Source organism: Lissotriton helveticus, chromosome 3_1 (assembly GCF_964261635.1).
Source record: "Lissotriton helveticus chromosome 3_1, aLisHel1.1, whole genome shotgun sequence".
NCBI classification, from domain to species: Eukaryota; Metazoa; Chordata; class Amphibia; order Caudata; family Salamandridae; genus Lissotriton; species Lissotriton helveticus.
In genome coordinates, this window is record NC_136061.1 from 287166588 (window position 1) to 287185470 (window position 18883).

At 41.5% G+C, this 18883-nt stretch overlaps 1 protein-coding gene across 1 annotated transcript in view; it reads right to left on the minus strand.

Moving 5' to 3' along the window:
- The window catches only part of BRIP1 (BRCA1 interacting DNA helicase 1), a 1630984-nt gene that overhangs the window by 611925 nt on the left and 1000176 nt on the right, over positions 1-18883 (minus strand). The window contains exon 15 of the mRNA XM_078679817.1: positions 1835-1994. Coding sequence (XP_078535943.1) covers positions 1835-1994 — 160 coding nt within the window. The remainder of the gene's footprint in view (positions 1-1834; positions 1995-18883) is intronic.

The following is an 18883-nucleotide window of genomic DNA, read 5'->3' on the forward strand; positions in this document are numbered from 1 at the left end:
TTTGTAAAGCAGGTGGAAACGATGTTGCTCTCACCATCTTTGTCTTCATAATACTACTGCACCAGCTAATTGTTGAAACTCAGTGATTGCAATATCCCGGGCAGTATCAATGATGGCAGAAGATGTTCTTTCTCCTTTATGTGAAATGTAGCTATGGTGCGATATCCAACCGCCTTTGCCTGTGGCAGTGAGCTAAAATTGCTAAAACAGGAGATGCAACCGTTGCCCAAAACCTTTTACCTATATTATCAATCTTTCTTCACTCTCCGTCCATTGGATGAGAACAGGGTGGCATTGATGTGCAAGAAGATCTATGTGCAGCTTTCACTGCCACAGAGTTTGCCCGTGGGGGTCTGATGAGGCACACAGATGTGTCATCTGGGAATTTATATTTTTGTTGAGTCTTGGAACTATGGCTGCTACTGTTGTTGGTTTTGTCATCGTTTTAAGACCTTCCAACCAGACATGATCAAGTATTGGTATTGCTCATCCAATTTTTTCTTGTGGATTTTTTGAAACATATAAAAAGCAGTCTGTTTCTTTTGTTGGGAATGAAAGGTCAAATCTTTTAGATGCCCTGGAGCCACCTATATAATTCAGGGGAGAGTCTGATGGAGTCTGCGGAGTATTTCTTTCAACTAGAGCTTTGTATGCATCACATTCAAGAGCAGTGTCACTGGGTATAACGGTACCTGAATCTTAGGTTGGGTAGAGGTTTGAGAGACATATGGCTCATCCATGTTTTGCCATTTTTGTTCTTGTCGTTCCTGGAATGATTGAGCAGGAACTCTGGGCATAGGAAGTTCAGACTCTCTTTCATAAGAATATTCATGTTGAACCTCTCCATAGCCAACGTCCTACGGGTCCTGGTATTTCACATTTAGTCGGGTAGGACTGTATACTGGCCCAAATAATCCATCCTTTTCAGAGGCTGGGGCAGGTTGTGCATATAATGAAGTCAACATCCAAACTTGGGCCCATGGGCAAATGAAGATCGGGAGATCGGTCGTGAATTTAGTCCATATTTGTTTTACATGATTTTTTGTATGTATATCTGAATTTATTACGGTCTGTGTTGTTCTAAAAGTTCAGCAGCACTTCCATCTTAAAAGCAATTCCAACTTCTCTGATTAAATATTTTTGGAAATGGTTCCATCAAATAAGTCTGAACGTGACTGCATGCAATATAATAACAGTCTTCCAGACTGTCTGGTTTTATAGAAAACTCATCCATCTAAAAACAGTTTGTCATTGTCTACGTAATGCCTTGCAGGATGCAAATCTGTGATTGTTGTAGAAAACATTATCTGCCACATTTTACCACTTCTCACAAGGAGTTAAGCAACTTTTCTACTTGCATTTATGTCATAGGGCACTGAATTTAGGGGTGAGGTCATAGAAATTCATGCGTATCCGTAACTCTCTTCATTTTATCAGAAGGTAGCACCCTTCATCCAAAGTGAAACTATTGTCGGCCCACTGGGCAAAAATTTGGAGAATACAGTCATTGAGCGCTTGACATTAAATCATTGTAAAAAGGAATTCTTTAGAAGTTTGTACACTTAACCACAGCAAGATCTACCAATTAGAGATAAGTGTGGTTCCAATTCAATAAAAACAAAAAATAAGGTTAAATAGAGCCGTTCAATCTTTCCAAAAATACTCAATAATGAAGCACCTATTGATGTAATTTGTATTAGACTGCTCACTTTCAATATGGTACATAATACCAAATGGTAGCATATCTAATTCAACCATTTTATATATAAGATCTAACCTACAACTCTTTGCATCTGTCCTCTTTCTGTACTTTTCTCTTAAAAACCTTACTTACCTTTTTCTCCTTTACATTTTATGGCATCATAATACTGCTGAAGAAGCATATCAAAGTCTGATTTGTCTCCTCCTTTAGGCTCATTGATGACAGTCTTAATGCGCTCCAACTTTTCCCACAAGCCTGTGTGCATCCAGCGATCTTTTAATTTGTCCAGCATCTAAAAATATAATCAAGAACACAAATCTCTCACAACTGAAAGGAATACACCTTGCACACAGTATATATATTCCATCACAGAAGTCAACAAGGTTATTGTGAACTGGTCCCGTAGGCTGAGTGGAAGAGCTGTGCCAAGAGTTGCATACATAGAGTTTTGTTCTTAATAAAAACATTTTTGTATTCAAGATGTATCATCAATTACTTCAAATAGCAATGAGGACTTGATCTGTACGATCAGTAATTTTCATGAGACAACAGTGATGAAACTAAGAATTTGTTTAACACTACATGCATGAACTTTCTATGATCACATATGAAGATTAAGGAATGATAATGGAGTTAAAGTAAGCCTTGTCTTACTGTTTATCTTCAGTTTGCCATCATTTGGAATATGAAAATATGAGTGCACGTCATGGCATTGAGTCTAATATCCAAAAACATTTATTAGTCATTCAGCCTAAGGAAAGAAAAACCTGCAAATGTTCAAAATCAGAAAATATTTGACCCTGATAACCATTTTTAGTAACTACACTTTCCTTTCATCCAGAGATTATGTACCAGAATAAGTATGCAGAGCTACTCTTCCAGTTTCATAGTTGTCACCAAGTTTAACTAATATTTTTGATAATCATAGAGTTGTGAGGTCAATAAGAATTTGGGGACTAGTGGTTGTCTCCAGGGCAAGAACAAATGCATGTTTGTTGAAAACCCCTTCAAGAGGTGCCAGAATATCAAGAGAAACATTTAAAGATCTGAGAACCATGGCAGAAGCAGTTCCAATTACACTTGGTCACTTGAAACTACTCTTTGATACACTGTGCTATAGCTATGAAGTGAAACCACTGTAAATATGCACCTCACTACTGTAGGCTATGTGCTCCCATTCTTATAACTGATAAATGTGCTGTGATATTTCATCTCAAGATGTGGCGCTCGGACAATTGTTGGGCTCTATGGGCCTGGTTAGCGTAAATGGGAGAACGGATACGGATCGGCCTGCCAAGCGCACCTTTACTATAGGGCAGCAAATGTGTCCGATAGATTATGTGTTTATACAGGCTTGGAGCTTTGAAGTAATTAAACACTTTGAAGTAGTAAGGGTTGAAGGTAGTGATCATTACCCACTGTTGACGAAATTAGACGCAAAAAGGGTTCCTCGGAGACAAATAGCCATACAAGTACAGGTAGAATACCCAAAGCGACTTACAACTCGTATTACAGAAGAACATAATAAAAACTTAGTGCAATCCAGCTGACATTCACATTAGAAAAATTACCTTTGGAGGCGGATATTACCTGGTATGAATATATAATAAGACAACTGGTAGAATGTCTCAGGATAAAAATTAAATGTGGTAAACCTGAGACAGCAAGTAAGGAAAAATTACACATTAATAACAATCCATGGTTTGAAGAAGACTATCGCAAAGTAAAAGCCAACATTAGGCAAAAGGAAAGAAGCCTTAGAGGTAGACACAATGATGAATTGCTACTAAACCTTCTGAAATTAAGGTCACAATATAAAGCAATCATTAGAGATAAAAAAAGAACTTATAAGGACAGATGCTGGGTGAAGCTACTAGAGGTAATCGAAGAAAAAAATATGAAAGGCTTTTGGAAATTAGTACAAGAAAGCACTGGTAAAGTTTTGGGATCTTTGCAGTGCTCGGTGCCGGAGGATAAGTGGGTGGACTATCTGGAGGAAATTTATGGGGTGCGGCCAAGGATGGAGGAAACAAACACCTTTGCATGGCCAGGTGTAAGAGAAGAAGTAAAGGAGCATTTCTCCCCCAGTCACATTAGGAGTATAATACCCAGGTTAAACTTAACTCGATCCGCTGGCCCAGATAATTTGCCGGCTGTCTTTTCAAATATGTTCCAGGGGATTCTTAAGAAAGGGGCCATGCCTGACAGTTGGAAAGGGGCAATTCTAAGACCTATACATAAAAAGGCGATGTAAATTCCCCGAAAAATTATCGTTTACTAAATCTCCTGGCCATATGTGAAAAAGTATTTGCTAAAGTAATTCTGGGATTACTTAAGGACTGTACAGATGAAAAACAGATAGTGCCCCCAGAACCGGGAGGGTTTGAAGAGGGACACTCAACGGTGGATCACTGTTTTGCTCTCTGGTCCATTGCGCGGAAGTCGATCGAGCAGAGGGGCAAATTGTTCTACAGCTTTGTGGACGTCCGTGCAGCATTTGATCTTGTGGACAGGGAGCAGTTGTGGGCCACCTTGTTAGGGTATAATATCCAAGGCAATCTATTAGCCTTGATCCAAGCCCTGCATACAGGAAACTGGGCCCAGATAATCTTGGATGAGGATGGAGGATTGTCTCGGTAATGGGCTGAGACAGGGGTGCGTACTTGCCCACTTCCTTTTTTCCCTGTTTATAGCTGACTTGCCCCTAAAACTAAGAAAGGTCAAAGGGGCTAGCCCGAAACTAGGAGGAAACCATATCTCCTGTTTATTATACGCAGATGATTGGTAATTATGGACCAGACGGAGATTGGTCTACAAAGAAAATTAAACATGTTTAAAGAATACTGTCAAATTAGAAAATTAGTTGTGAACATGGAGAAGCCCAAAATCCTATGTTTTGAAAAGAAGGAAAACAAAGTTCTCCTGGTATCTGGGCAAAGAGATGCTGGAAAAAGTAACAGAATACAGATATCTGGGAATGTGGTTCGCGAGTAGTCTGCAATGGTATACCCATCTTGACGCATTAAAAATGAGGGCATCGACTTCAGTGAAGGGATTAAAAAGATTTAATAGTGTATATGGAGAAATGTCTGATAGACCGGTTATGAAGGCCTATCTAGCAATGGTCACTCCACAATTTTTGTATGGTTCAGAGGTACTCTATTTAAGTGGCAAAAATGGATGGGACAAAGAGGAGGGAAATATCCTTAAAAGTTTGTCCTCCCTGCCTAGATCGTCCATGGTGCAAGCAGCGAGATTAGAATTAGGAATCACCTCATGGAGCATAACAGCCTGTATGGCTTTATTACGCTTCTGGCAGCGGTTAGGATCAGGTGAGGATCATAAAGTCTCACAGTGGTGTAAAAACGAAATTGCTAACAGTGAGCTGACCTGGGCAAAAGAGACTAGAGCCTCAATTAAAGAAGTGTATGGTGTGTTAAAGCTAAAGTTGTTCCCTCAGACCCTCTATTGAAAGATAGATAAGAAAGAACTAAGGACTTTGGGTATAGAAGTGTCTCGAACCTACGACCAGGAGTACCTCTTACGGAAAAGCTCAGTTATCCATATGGCCTCAGCATGGAAAAATTATTTACATTACCCCTATATCGACAGGCGACCTAGCTGCCTGCTAAGGCGTGACGTGTTAAGACTGAGAATGGTGATAAATCCTTGTTACACGAATAAAGGGGGGAAAACACAATGATAAATAGCTATGGAAAATGCATCTGCACTTTAGGTACTACCTGTGATATTTTACATATATTATTAGATTGCTTGAAAAGTTTAGAAATACGAAAAGAGATTTTATGTCCGATTTTTAGAAAATATGATATTAAAAATGGGATGCAAGCTGTAAACCTTTTAGTGGGAATGATGGACTTAGATATAGCTTGAGCCATTGGGAAATAAATAAAGTTAAAGAGTTTTTTAATGTAAATAGAAATGATGAAATTTAGAACTTTTAAGTTACAAGAAGAATGGGTATTAATGGTTAGAAGTATTGTGTGAGACATACTTGAAGGAATATGTGCCTCAAAAACGGAATAGTTGGTTTTTAATACATTTTAAGATGATATTTATTTCCTATTTTAACGATATATGATTTACAGGTTTAAGAAGGTGTATTACATATTCTATGATTCTGACTTGCTTATTTTATGGAATGATATGCTCCTTATTGTACACTTTTACGGTTGTAAAAAAACGAATAAAGTTTTATTGACTGACTGACTGAACTGATAAATCATCCAATTATTATATAATGTGCTTTATGCTTGGTACCACCTTGTACCTTTTCTAAATGGGTTGCCTAATATATTGAAAAAAGTAATGAACGTCATATTAAAAACTGTATTTAAAAAAATTAACCTGGCTGCCAGTAAATGCTCTTACTACCAAAATAAAGTTTGACCTCTGGGGCAAAAGGAAAGCTTACAGCCATTCCTCTCCTCTCCCTGGGAGTTACGCCCATGAGTATTAGGGGTGCAGGAAATCTGATAAAACTGACAGAGAATCTTTTGCTTTTGCAGCTGAACGATAAAGAGGTCCTCCTTAAACTTACAAAATCAGTGCACACACAAACTTTGGTATTGTATAATAATCAGAATGTATTATGGGCTATTGTATTGCAAATCAAATGAACACGAATTACCACAATAATAGGTCTTGCAGCTATTGGAAACAAGAGTGAATATAAGACATACACCAACCGTTGTTCATCATACATTCTGAATCTGTTAGTCAAGATATCTCTAGTACCTTGTGGCATTAGATCTTTAGGGTCATATTTATGACCTGGTTTGCGTCGCTCTTGCACCACGCAAGGTAGTGCAATAGCAAAGCAAATCTGAAGTCATACTTTTGAAGCCACACAAAGCCACTTTGCGTGGCTTTGAATGGCTTAAAAAATATGGAGCAATGCAATGCAGAGCAAATCGCTGTGTTGTATTACTCTATGCAAGGTAGGAGTTCCATGGGCATTGTGTGGGTGTTCCCATGTCACTCCCATGGTTTTAGGCATCCCCAAATTTACCAAACCTGGGAATAAGCCAAAACAATATGTCTACCCACATGAGGCGTAACAAGGAGAAATATAGAAAAAGCCTCTCAGGATTGTTTTTGTGCAGGAAGGTGTACCTGCCTGGACAAACACAATCCTGCCTATAACCCAGGCACCCTTGTACCATGGTGTAAGGGTGCCTGCGTTTGCGCTAGGCTGCCAAAATGGCGCCGGTGCAAGGGGAAAGGACAGGAATGTGCCATATTTGACAAATACAGAGCATTCCTGCCCTTTCCCTGGGACACCGCGCAGCAATATGACTTGCCGCGCTGCCCTGCACCAGAAGGGTCATGAATATGGCCCATAATGTCAATATTCTTTCTTCTTTAACATTACTGGCCAAGATATGAAAAAACCCTACATAGCAGTAAACAAGAAGGCTTCAAGCAATGGTCATTTGCAACACAGAATGGAAAATAATGATCCCACTGAAATTAGGAAGTGCAGAAGCAACAGCCCTTTTAACTTCTGAATTTCACAAGCTGGGAACGATAGAAGGTCAAGCTGTAGACACCTGCAGCAATCACAACCACTCAGCAGAGAATGGAAAATTTCACTTCCAATGAAGACAAGAACAGTAGGAAAATAGAGGACAATTTTCATATACAAACCCTGTTTTAGCTTTCCCAAAACGAAGAAATTAAAGAAACGTATGTTAATTAAGTCCTAAATTCTTGGATCAACACATTCATGCTCAATGAACTAATCACTCAAACCCATCCAATGTACAAACATGTACTATGGTAACAAGCATCAAGACCTATAGTGCCTGCTAACATTTATAAAAGACAATAGCCAGCACATGACTAATAATTACAAGCTTTACATGAAGGAATTGGACCGACTCTGGCTAAATTGCACTGGCTTCAACTGAGCAAAAGAGTGTCCTTCAAGGCCATGTGTTTCTGCCGTAAAATCATGAAAGGCAAAGGACCTCTCTACTTACTTCCCCTGGTGAAACCTCATCAGCCTAGCAGAAACCTTAGATCCGCAGGAGCTGGACTCGCTGTGATTCCCACCATGAAATGAGCACGTATGAGAGGATGCTCCTTTCGTTTTTTAGCCTCCAAACTGTGGACCCCCTTGCCTCTGGATCTGAGACAGGAACGCTGCAAATTAGTCTTTCAGAAGAAACTTAAGACATGGCTTTTTAAGCAAATCTAGGGTTATGAGATAAGATAACTAGGTGCTTTCTAGGTTCCTTAATAGCAAATGTATTCCTAGCGCAGGGACTCCCCGATTGGAGTAACTATGCGCTCTACAAATCATCTATTATTAGTATTATTATTAAGGCATGATAATCTACTCTATGAGATGAAGGATATGTGCAAATACACTACCTCAAATAAAATGGTTTATAGGCCCACTAGAGTATTCAGACTTAACAAGCATGTTCAGGTTAAATGACATGTTTGATTAATAAGAAAACATTCATATCTGATTATAAAATATATCAGTGCACGTTGTGCTATACAGGTACAAGCAGACACTGATGATGAAGAAATAGAAATACAAGGTTATGTTTTCAGATACTTTACTAGGGTTGCATACAGTCTGGTGTAAAAGTAGTTTGTGTGATATTATGAATGAGACCGCAGTTCCTGGATTTCAGGAAGTAGCAAAATTGTTACGTCTAATTCTGTTCCCTATAATAAGGATGTCATACATGACATCTGGATTTTCAGATAAAAGGAGTGAGTTCCTCTAGTGTCTGCCCTCTATGGCTAGACTTTGATGTAGGGGTTTCAGCTGAATAAGGTGGCTATGAGTAGGTCCACAATACTTTCTGACTCAAAAACTCGTTTCTATGTGCTATAATGGAATTTAGCTACATAGTTTAAATGGTTCTTTCAAACATTTTTATATAGCATGCTGATTAGGACATTCAGACACATGACAGTAAATTAGATACTACTTTGGCGGAAAACATAGCCCTGCACTCTTGAATATTTAGCCAAGGAGCCTAGGATGCTAAAGGTGGAATAATCCTGGATAAGCAAGCTAACCTAGCCAAAAGGAAGTAGAGCGTTGTACATGGTCAAAGACAAGCACAAAGTCAACGAGTAACGGGAGAGGAAGCTGGGTTGTGGATGGTTAATGCATTCTGCTGTAATGTTCTTTGAAGAAGTGAGTCTTAAACTTTTTCCTAAATTGAAGCAGTTTTGAGGCCTACTGGATACATAGATGTTGTTTCAGATCCTGGGCGCATGGATGCTGTCTTGTTTTTGATTTATTACACTCCTTAGTCTGCTGTCTGATGGTGTCCCGACTGCAGGTGTGCCAAGAACAAACAGATGCTGAGCTTGTCTGCAAGGTAAGCGAGGGTTGTGATGGCTTTGAAAATGATGCAGTCAGAGCCTTGCACTTCTGAACCAGCATCCGGCGATCCGGACACTGCAGATCCGCCTCAGTGACGGGCCATTCTCGCGACCGGGCCGGCTGCTTAAAATTCAAACACACAAGGTTGCCCCAGTGAGAATGACCACTGTGAAGGTATCCCTTTGCGCTGAGGGAAACAGCACAAGGGCATTCAAATGTTCATCATATATATATATATACACACTAACTTGTCATCTAATGTTTCAGAATATAGCTTAGGGCAAGTTAAGATGCACTCTATTAGTGTCTAAATGTGTCTTATTTTTAAAGTATTACTATGGTGATTTAATAAGGTGTCATTTCGGTCGATTGTAAGCAAAAAAACATTTCAGGTAGTAGCATTTAGAACCGTCTGATGGCTATGTACTTGCACTATCCTAGCATCTTATTAATTAGAGTGTTTTAATGTTGACTGCTTTCGTCTCTTTTAGGAATATCGGGGACATTTTGAGATACACTTAATTTGCAACTAAATTTGTCTTAGATTTTAATTTGTAACTGGGGTAGTTTAATTAGACATTATTGCGGCCGAATGCAAGCAATGCATTTTTTAGGCTCTAGCACTTTAGAGCCGGCCGATAGCTATGCACCTCCATTTTCCTGGCAGCTTATTAACTTGAGTGTTTTTAGCTGTAATGTTTACTGTTTTGTCTTTTTAGGAATGTTGATATTTTGTAACTTTTTTGTAATCAAATATTAAATTATGCAAATCATATTGGGTATAGCCCGTTGAGAGGTACAAAATAAATCTTACCTTGCCAACAGCCTTGGGTCCGTCTCTTCATTTCGCTGCAGCAGTGGTGAAGATTGCTGATATATATATATATATCTGGTTAGAAATTTGCTCGGAATCGCTACACATACACAAAGCCATAGCGTCCTTACAGTTTCTTGTTGAGTGAGCATTAGTGGTCAGAGGTAATCCCATCCAGCTTTCAGAGGAAAAATGCAAAACGGCATAAAGTGCATTACAGTGTCGGACTCACCCCCTCCTCCCCACCATCAAAATCACACCTGCACATGGCTGAGCCACCTCCACTCTTTTTCCTTGAACTGGTATACTCTTTTACCAGCAGAGTTCCTAGCCTGAAATTAATGTACAGGGATCTTTTGAGGGGAGGGTAGAGCATGTCCATGTGTGGCTAGAAGGTGGGCTTGAACATTCAAAGCTGGTTTGTCTTCTCTCACTGACTGGTGGGAAAATATTGCCTAAGCATTTCCTTTATAACCTTTCTGGTGTCCAAGGTCATCCTTTCTGAGGATACACAGAAGAAACACTCAATAGATCCATTAGTAGAGCCGACAATAAATCAAGAGCAGAATTATTGCCTACACATAGAAGATCCGAGGGTGGTATAGAATCAGATAAAGACACCGATGCGCCGAGGTTGATAACTACATTCAGCAGGCAGGAGCGCAAAATAAGAGCCATATTAAACAAAAATTGGCCAATTGTGCTGACAGACAGCATCCTGAAAGAAGACCTCCCTAATAAACCACAGGTGACCTTCAGGAAATGTAAGAACATGGCGGTTCAGCTGACACAACCACTAGGGGTAGGGGCAGCTGCTCCCACTTGGATGCCAGTTAAACAAGGATTCTTTAAATGCTCCACATGTTGAGCATGTACCTTTGGTGTAAATACCAGCAAACACAGTACACCCTTTAGTAAGAATGAGCTAAAAATAAAGGGGAACTATGACTGCCGCACAGAATTCGCTGTGTATATTCTCACGTGCACCTGCGGCCTAAGGTACGTGGGCAGCACCATAAAGCCGGTGCACGTGAGAATATTACAACATATTAGAGCAATCATTAACAGCGACCCCACCTACCCGGTAGCTAGACACTTTAAGGCGAAACATGACAAAAACATTAGGGGGCCGATTAGGATGGCGGTTTTTCCGCATCCTCCGGGCCGGCGGAAGTGTCCGCCGGCCTGGAGGATGCGGAAAAACCGCAGCGGAGACTCCAAAGACCCACCGCCAAATTAGGATGGCTGGTGGGTCTGGAATTCCGTCCGCCGCTTTTCCGCCGCGGTCGGCTTCCGACCGCGGCAGAAAAGCTATAACATGGCAGGCGGTGTCTATGAGACACCGTCCGCCATATTATGATGTTGGTGTAAATATGCTTTTCCACAGCAGCTTTTCCGCCATGGAAAAGCATACGGACATTCACTTTGGGGGCCCGTTGCGGGCCCCCTGGGTGAATGGGGGGTGCACATGGGGGGTACCTATGGTACCCCCCTGCATTTGCGTACACAAAGCAGCAGGCACCGTGCGGTGCCTGCCGCTTTGTGCATGTAAATGCAACACATGCATTTTTAACATTGCGGCGGGTGCAGCTTGAAGCTGCACCCGCCGCAATGTTAAAAATAGAGGATGTGACCGCCACCCTGGCGGTCACATCCTAATTGCCATGGAGGGACCGCCGCTGCCCATGCGGACGGTCCCTCCTACTCAGGGGTGGCGGACGGACGCAAGTCCGTCCGCCATCCTAATCGGCCCCTAAGTGTCTATCTTACTATGTTATTGATGCAGTACCAACTCCGAAAAGAGGTGGGGATAGAGAGAATCTGTTGAGGCAGTTGGAGACTAAATACATACTTAACCTTAACAGCAAGTCTCCCAATGGATTAAACACCACCGAGGACATGCATACGTTTCTGTAGTAGATCTCGAATAAAATAGAAATCATGACTTAACCTGAAATCGTTTTAAAAATATTGTGTAAAAAATGTCATTAATCAGCCTCTAATTTCTAATTTTAAAAAATTCACTTATTTTTTCATTTTGCACAGCACTATGCACTTTCTGTTGACTCAATGATTTTTTATATCTTATGAGCTTTTAGGGGGGGTGGTTTTTGGATATCCAGGCTTGGATTTTTAATACCATGTAACCCAATTTCAGCTCATAGGGAATGATTATTACAGTTTACATGGAGAATACGGTTCTGATAAAAATGATTTGTTAGTTACTAATTTAATTAGCTGCAGCATTTGCACAGAAACATGATTTGCACTAAAAAGCGTAATTTTGCACATATTGGTTTTATAGGCATTCATGCCGATATGTTTTAACTCCATATTGAATATTTTTATAAAGTTTTTAATATGAGATGTTTACATAACCTATGCGTCATATTGCACATACTAATTTTAGGCATTCATGCTGTTACTATCATTTATATATATAAAAATTTATAAAAATGTATAATTTTTTTCAAAAAACTCTTGAAAATGCATTATTTTAGAGTGGTCACCAATAATGCGGTATGATAATTAGGACAAGAAGTGAACGCAATCACTTTTCCAAAGGAATACTGCGCATAAATGTAATGATGCAAAGATAATGAAATTGAGAATTAAGTCTCTATACATACATATATATATTTTTTAGTTATTTATTGCGCAATGTTGCACATTAAAAAGTTATATAATGCATTCATGCAGAAATATGTATACAACATCATAAACCAGAATCTATCCAATGTTTAAGCTGGTCGCTATTGATATATAAAGACTTAGCGTCAACAGAAGTATTTTTTCACTGTTTCTCATCACATGACTGAAATGTTTGAAAAAATGAGTATTTAAGAATGTAACAAACTGCAGTGTCGCTATGTGATCAAGGTTACTGGTTAACCGAAACGCGTCATGCCTGGAATACCATTTTTTAAGAGCAAATAAATCTTCCCACTGAGAACTTACCTGCTGCTTGGGGTCCTTCTTTCTGTTTGGTGTGGAATCGCCGAGGAAACAGGAATTGCTACGATATATATATATCTGGTTAGAAATTTGCTCGGAATCGCTACACATACACAAAGCCATAGCGTCCTTACAGTTTCTTGTTGAGTGAGCATTAGTGGTCAGAGGTAATCCCATCCAGCTTTCAGAGGAAAAATGCAAAACGGCATAAAGTGCATTACAGTGTCGGACTCACCCCCTCCTCCCCACCATCAAAATCACACCTGCACATGGCTGAGCCACCTCCACTCTTTTTCCTTGAACTGGTATACTCTTTTACCAGCAGAGTTCCTAGCCTGAAATTAATGTACAGGGATCTTTTGAGGGGAGGGTAGAGCATGTCCATGTGTGGCTAGAAGGTGGGCTTGAACATTCAAAGCTGGTTTGTCTTCTCTCACTGACTGGTGGGAAAATATTGCCTACGCATTTCCTTTATAACCTTTCTGGTGACCAAGGTCATCCTTTCTGGTTCATACCAATAGTCCACGCACCCTATTGTTTAAAAGTCGTGGCCAAATGATTAAACCAAAGTAGTTTTTCTCGCTTAGCATGCAGCCAGACCTCTTGCATTATGGCCAGGTAAGATCTCAACTAGGGTTTTGTCCATATTCTTACCCAGTAAAATATGGGATGTAGCACTGCATACTGTTCGATATATTTGACACACAGCTCATACCTCAGTGCATTCATCGGAGTCCCAGGAGGCGTAAACGGCATAAAAAGTGTTTTTCTTGCCTGGATTAACATTTGGACGTTTTATAACACCACAACTCTGCTCCATATAAGGCTGCCGCACAGGCCTGCGCTCTGTAAGCCGCAAGTGTAGGACCAATCAATCTGCTACTCTGGCTTTTAGTAAAACTCAGAACATTCCCTGGCATTTTGACTCAACGTCCCTCTCTCCTTTTAGTAGCTGTGCTGACCAAGTCAACTTGGTGTCATACCTTACTCCTAGCTAGTCATAGTGTTCAATACAATCCAGGGGGATTCCATACATTTTGAAGAAGCTCTTCAATTTGGGACTGCCTTTGGGCCATATATTTGGTTTTTGTAGTGTTGATCTGGAATATCTTTATACTGCAGTAGTTTTTAAATGCCTTCAGCAGCCTATACATGGTAAATTATGTGCACGCCAAAAGCACTGCGTCATCAGCGAATAGTAGGATTGCTGTTTTTTGGCACCCCCAGATCGACACATTGAGATTTAAGGCATTCAGGTGGCTAGCAACATCATTGATAAAGATATTAAACAAAGCTAGGGCCAGAACGCAGCCCTATCTGACCCCAATATTGATGTTGAAGCTTTCGATAATTTCTCCTCTATATCCATATCAAAAAGTGGAAGTGGTTCCATATTGCATTGTAAGCTATGGTTGGAACTGGTACCCAAGTGGCAGAGTTTCTGGTGCCGCCATCTTGGGAGGACACACAGTCTGCGGGCTAGTTGTTTTTGCTGGGAGGAGAAAAACCGACGCGCAAGCGCCCATCCCTAGCGAATTCCTGAGGCGGAAGCCGGGAATTATTATCATTTTACTCGTACTTGTCATGTTTTTAAAAAGGAAAATTGCACTTTGTATTTTGCACTCCTGATTTTTAAAGTGTTGCCTTACCTCTACCCTCTCCGCCGATTAGGTGCTGATCAAGGGATCGGGGCAAGAATACTGACTCCTTTCTGGTGCCGCCATCTTGGGGGGACACAGTCTGTGGGCTAGTTGTTTTTGCTGGGAGGAGATAAATTGACGCGCCAGCGCCCATCTCTAGCTGCCCCTCCTCTCTTATTATTTATGACACCTACAGGGCGGACGCGCGAAGGCAAGCCCGTCCGCGCCTGGACGAGCCCAGAGACCAGATGCCCTGCACTAAATAGCCCCCTTGTCTCAGGTGCAGCCCGCTTAACATACTCTGGTTCTACGTTATACGGCGGTAGAGCCAGAGCGACCAGAGATTCCGGGTGAAATATCTGTTCTACAAAATTTCCGGTAGCCTTGGAAGGTCCAGTCGCTTGTAGTACTCGCAACTTCCACACACTCGCAAACTCTACTGAGCGACACGACGAACACACTGAACCCCCCCCCCCCCGGTTTCATAACTCCCCTACATATATTTTATGCAACATACGCTCACTAGCCAAACACTCGGTAGAGGTGTGGGACATGATTGCCACTCATACGCCTGATCTTTGTTTCATTACTGAAACTTGGATGACACCTACTAATCTCCCTGCGATTTACTTGGCTATTCCTGATGGATACAAAATCATCCATCTGGATAGAGTGGGAAAAACGGGAGGTGGTATAGCTATCGCCTATAAAACTCATCTAAAGGCTCAATGGTTGTCCTCCATAACAAACATACGCTGGATCTAATTTTCACCAACATGGAACACTTGAGTTGTCTCCCCGCCTCTCCACTCACATGGACTGATCATTTTAAGATTATGTTCACCGATAAATTTCAGACTATCCTCATTCATTCTGATCAACCACAACAGAACAAGAAACAACGAGACAGACCCTGGCATAAACTCACCCTGGAGTCTTTTAATGTGGCCATGCAGCAACATAGGGAAGAAAGGGAATATAAAAAAGACAATTCTGAGGAAAATGTCACAAGGAGGTTGGATAATTTTAATTCTAAGCTGATTGCATCATTTGATTTAGTCATTGCCCGATCCTATCTAAGCACGTCCCACCAGCGATCAACTGCCACATGGTACTCAGGTGAACTGAAAAATGATAAATCCAGCTGTAAGCGCCTCAAAAGACGCTGGAGAAGCACTAAAAGTCCTCAAGATAGGCATATTTACAAACTGGCACTTGCCAATTATCACCAGAACATTAAGATGGCAAGACGGAATTTTATATTGAATCAAATCGAACAAGCGAACAACTCCTCTGAAGCTTTGTTCAATATAGTCAAAGACTTTGTGGCACCTCAAGCTTGCAAGGAATCACCAGTGGAATCGCATATACTCTGTGGCGGAATTTTTTCAGAATAAAATCGCAGTGATTTATGCAAACTTTCCCACAATAACAGCAGATAACATAGATTTTTTTGATGGGGTCAGAGGAGGAGATGGTTACTCTATCTGCTGGGTGTCTAGACCAGTTTAACACCATCTCAGTGGACGAGGTAGAGAAGCTTCTACAAACGGCAAAATCAGGCTCGCCAGGGGACCTTTGCCCTTCTAAAACCATGGCTCTCCTTGCCTCGTAGCTACAGACCAATATCGTTGCTGCCCCTGCTCAGTAAGCTATTAGAAACATCAGTGAACAGACAGCTTAGTTCTTACCTGGAAGCGAATAACATCCTTCATCCACACAGCACCGAGACAGCTATTCTCGCCGTAACCGACTCTATGAGACGGACACTAGATGATGGCGGGTCAATGGTTCTTATCCTTCTTGATCTCTCCGCAGCATTTGATACCATCTCTCACGGAATGCTTGCGGAGAGATTACACGCCTGCGGCATCAGAGGATTGGCTTTAAAATGGCTTAATGATTTCCTGACAGACGGATCAAAAACCATCATGCTTGGACCTTACCTGTCAAAAAAATATTTGTTAGACAAAGGGGTACCCCAGGGCTCATGCCTGAGCCCTACGCTTTTTAATATTTACATGACCCCATTGTCCTCCATTGTTGAGCCTTTTGGGTTTGAAATTATTTCATATGCTGACGACACTCAGCTTTTATTCCCAATTGGTTCAAATCCTGAAGAAGAGAAACTGCGCTTTTCTGAGAGCATGTTGGCCATCTCTAAATGGATGACCGATAATTGCCTTCAACTAAATCCTGAAAAAACAGAGCTGATGCTCATGGGCAAAGCAGCATCCTTTTGGACAGAGGAGTGGTGGCCGGTCGCACTGGGACGATCCCCTGCCCCTGCTTCATCAGTAAAAAACTTGGGCCTAAAATTAGACCGAGCTCTTACGATGAAAGACCACATATCAGCCACAGTGAGCTCCTGTTATTACAGCCTGCGTTTGCTGCGCAGATTAATACCGAGAGTCACCGCAGAACCGTAGTCCAGGCTCTGGTAATCTGTCGTCTTGACTACGGCAATGCCCTACTGGCTGAAGTGGGCAAGACATTACTGGCCAGACTACAAGTTATTCAGAACACGGCTGCCAGGATGACTTTAAATTGCCCGTCCGGCTCGCAATCACTTCCCTTACTGAAGAAACTACACTGGCTCCCAATAAAAAAACTTTCCTTCTTCAAGATCTGCTGTCTGACGTTTAAAGCTCGGAAAGGCAGGGGTCCCAAATACCTGCAAAGGCTGCTTGTTCAACAGATCTCGGGTCGTAACCTTAGGTCCAACTCCCTAGCTCTGTCGAAGATGCCACGTATTCGCCTTTCTCGTACCGGTGGGAGAGCATTTTCCTATGTCGCCCCGAAATACTGGAACCAGCTTCTTTTACCTCTGCGGAACTGTACTTCCTACTTGATTTTCAGGAAGCACTTGAAAGCATTCCTGTTTTAACCCTACCCTCTCTTTTAGTCCCCCCTCTTGTCTTCAGTGTATTATGCTAGGCGAAGCGCCGAGATGCCCCCGGGTGATTCGAGCGCTATATGAAAACTCCCTAACATAACATAACATAACATAACAGAGTCTGACCTGAATCTATCAGCTGAAATTCGAAGAGGGCCTGGAGGCTTATTGTTTTCTGGATTAGGATAGCAATAGGAACTTCCCTTTCAGAGAATTCATTACTCAATGTGTTACTTCCTGGAGTGTTTGGTGGTATGACACTTCGAATCCCCTCCATGATACATTCCTTGTCTGCTGATCTTCTATTCCTTAGCACAGTAATTGACTTACTGTAGCTGGCAGAACTGTGAAGGGATAAAAAGTAGCCGACCGAGGAAGCAGCGTGATAGCGCTCTCCAGATTTCTAGGTGTATTTTGCATTCTCCATCGTGCTATCTCCCAGAAGCACCTGGTATTCTCGCTTCTGCTTAAGGACGGTGGTAAGACATCATCTTCTTAAGTAGTGGCTTTGAGAGAGTTAAGTATGTGAATGAGGTCTGGAAGAGATAGAACTTTGAAGGCTCGCCATTGCAGGATTCTAAGGGAAGGGGTGGGAGTAATAGATGAAGCAGGCTCGGTGTCATCGATGAGTTGTTGGATCTTCTATACTTTTTCACTGACGGGGTTGATGGCGATGTACTTTTGTGTGGAGTGAAAAATAGACGTGCCTGACAGGGGGTTAATCCAGTGCTTGCTTGTCTTGAATAACTTCTGTTGGTAGCTTCACTGATGGTGTTGGTACAGCGCTTTACTTTGGGTGATGTAATGAGCTGTCTGCGTGTTGCACTGAGAGACTACAGTATCAACAGGTCCTCAGGAGTTCTGTTGTACTTCAATTTACTTTCCTGTCTGCAAATGTATCATCTATTGCCAGCATGTTCTTTCGAGTACCAGGGTGCTGAGGCTTTTGCTTGCACTCGTATTTTGCAATTGGGATGTGGATGGTCACATAGCTTTCAAGAGAATCCCAAATGCAAAAATAGCGCTCGCAAAGGGCCAGATTCTCAGAATCTGGCCCTTTGCGAGCCGATTTCGGCTTGATGAATCTGGCTGTTAGTCTTCAGTGTTGACTTTGGTTGGTTGCCATGGCGCTGAGCAGAGAAATAGGGATGGCAAAATGGTCGGTCCAGTGCAGGGATATTGGTGGTTTGCATTGGATTGTTGATAAACTTAAGAGAAGGTCATGGTTAAAGCTTTTGGAGTGTGGCATGCTGTTCCATGTTGAATGAATTGATGAGGTTGAAGAGGGTGTCTCTTGTTTTATTCTTTTTTAGTTTGTCTTGTTTGGAGCTTTAAGCACCCAATAAGGTACAGCTACCCCGACATTACTTGAGATCAGATTATTTCTGGTCTCTGGAAACGTGTTTTAAGAACCGTAAAGGTTTATATGGTGGTGGGGGGGAGAGAAGATAATGTGGTGGAATGTGGTGCTTTTTGTATTGTTTGCATATCACACATC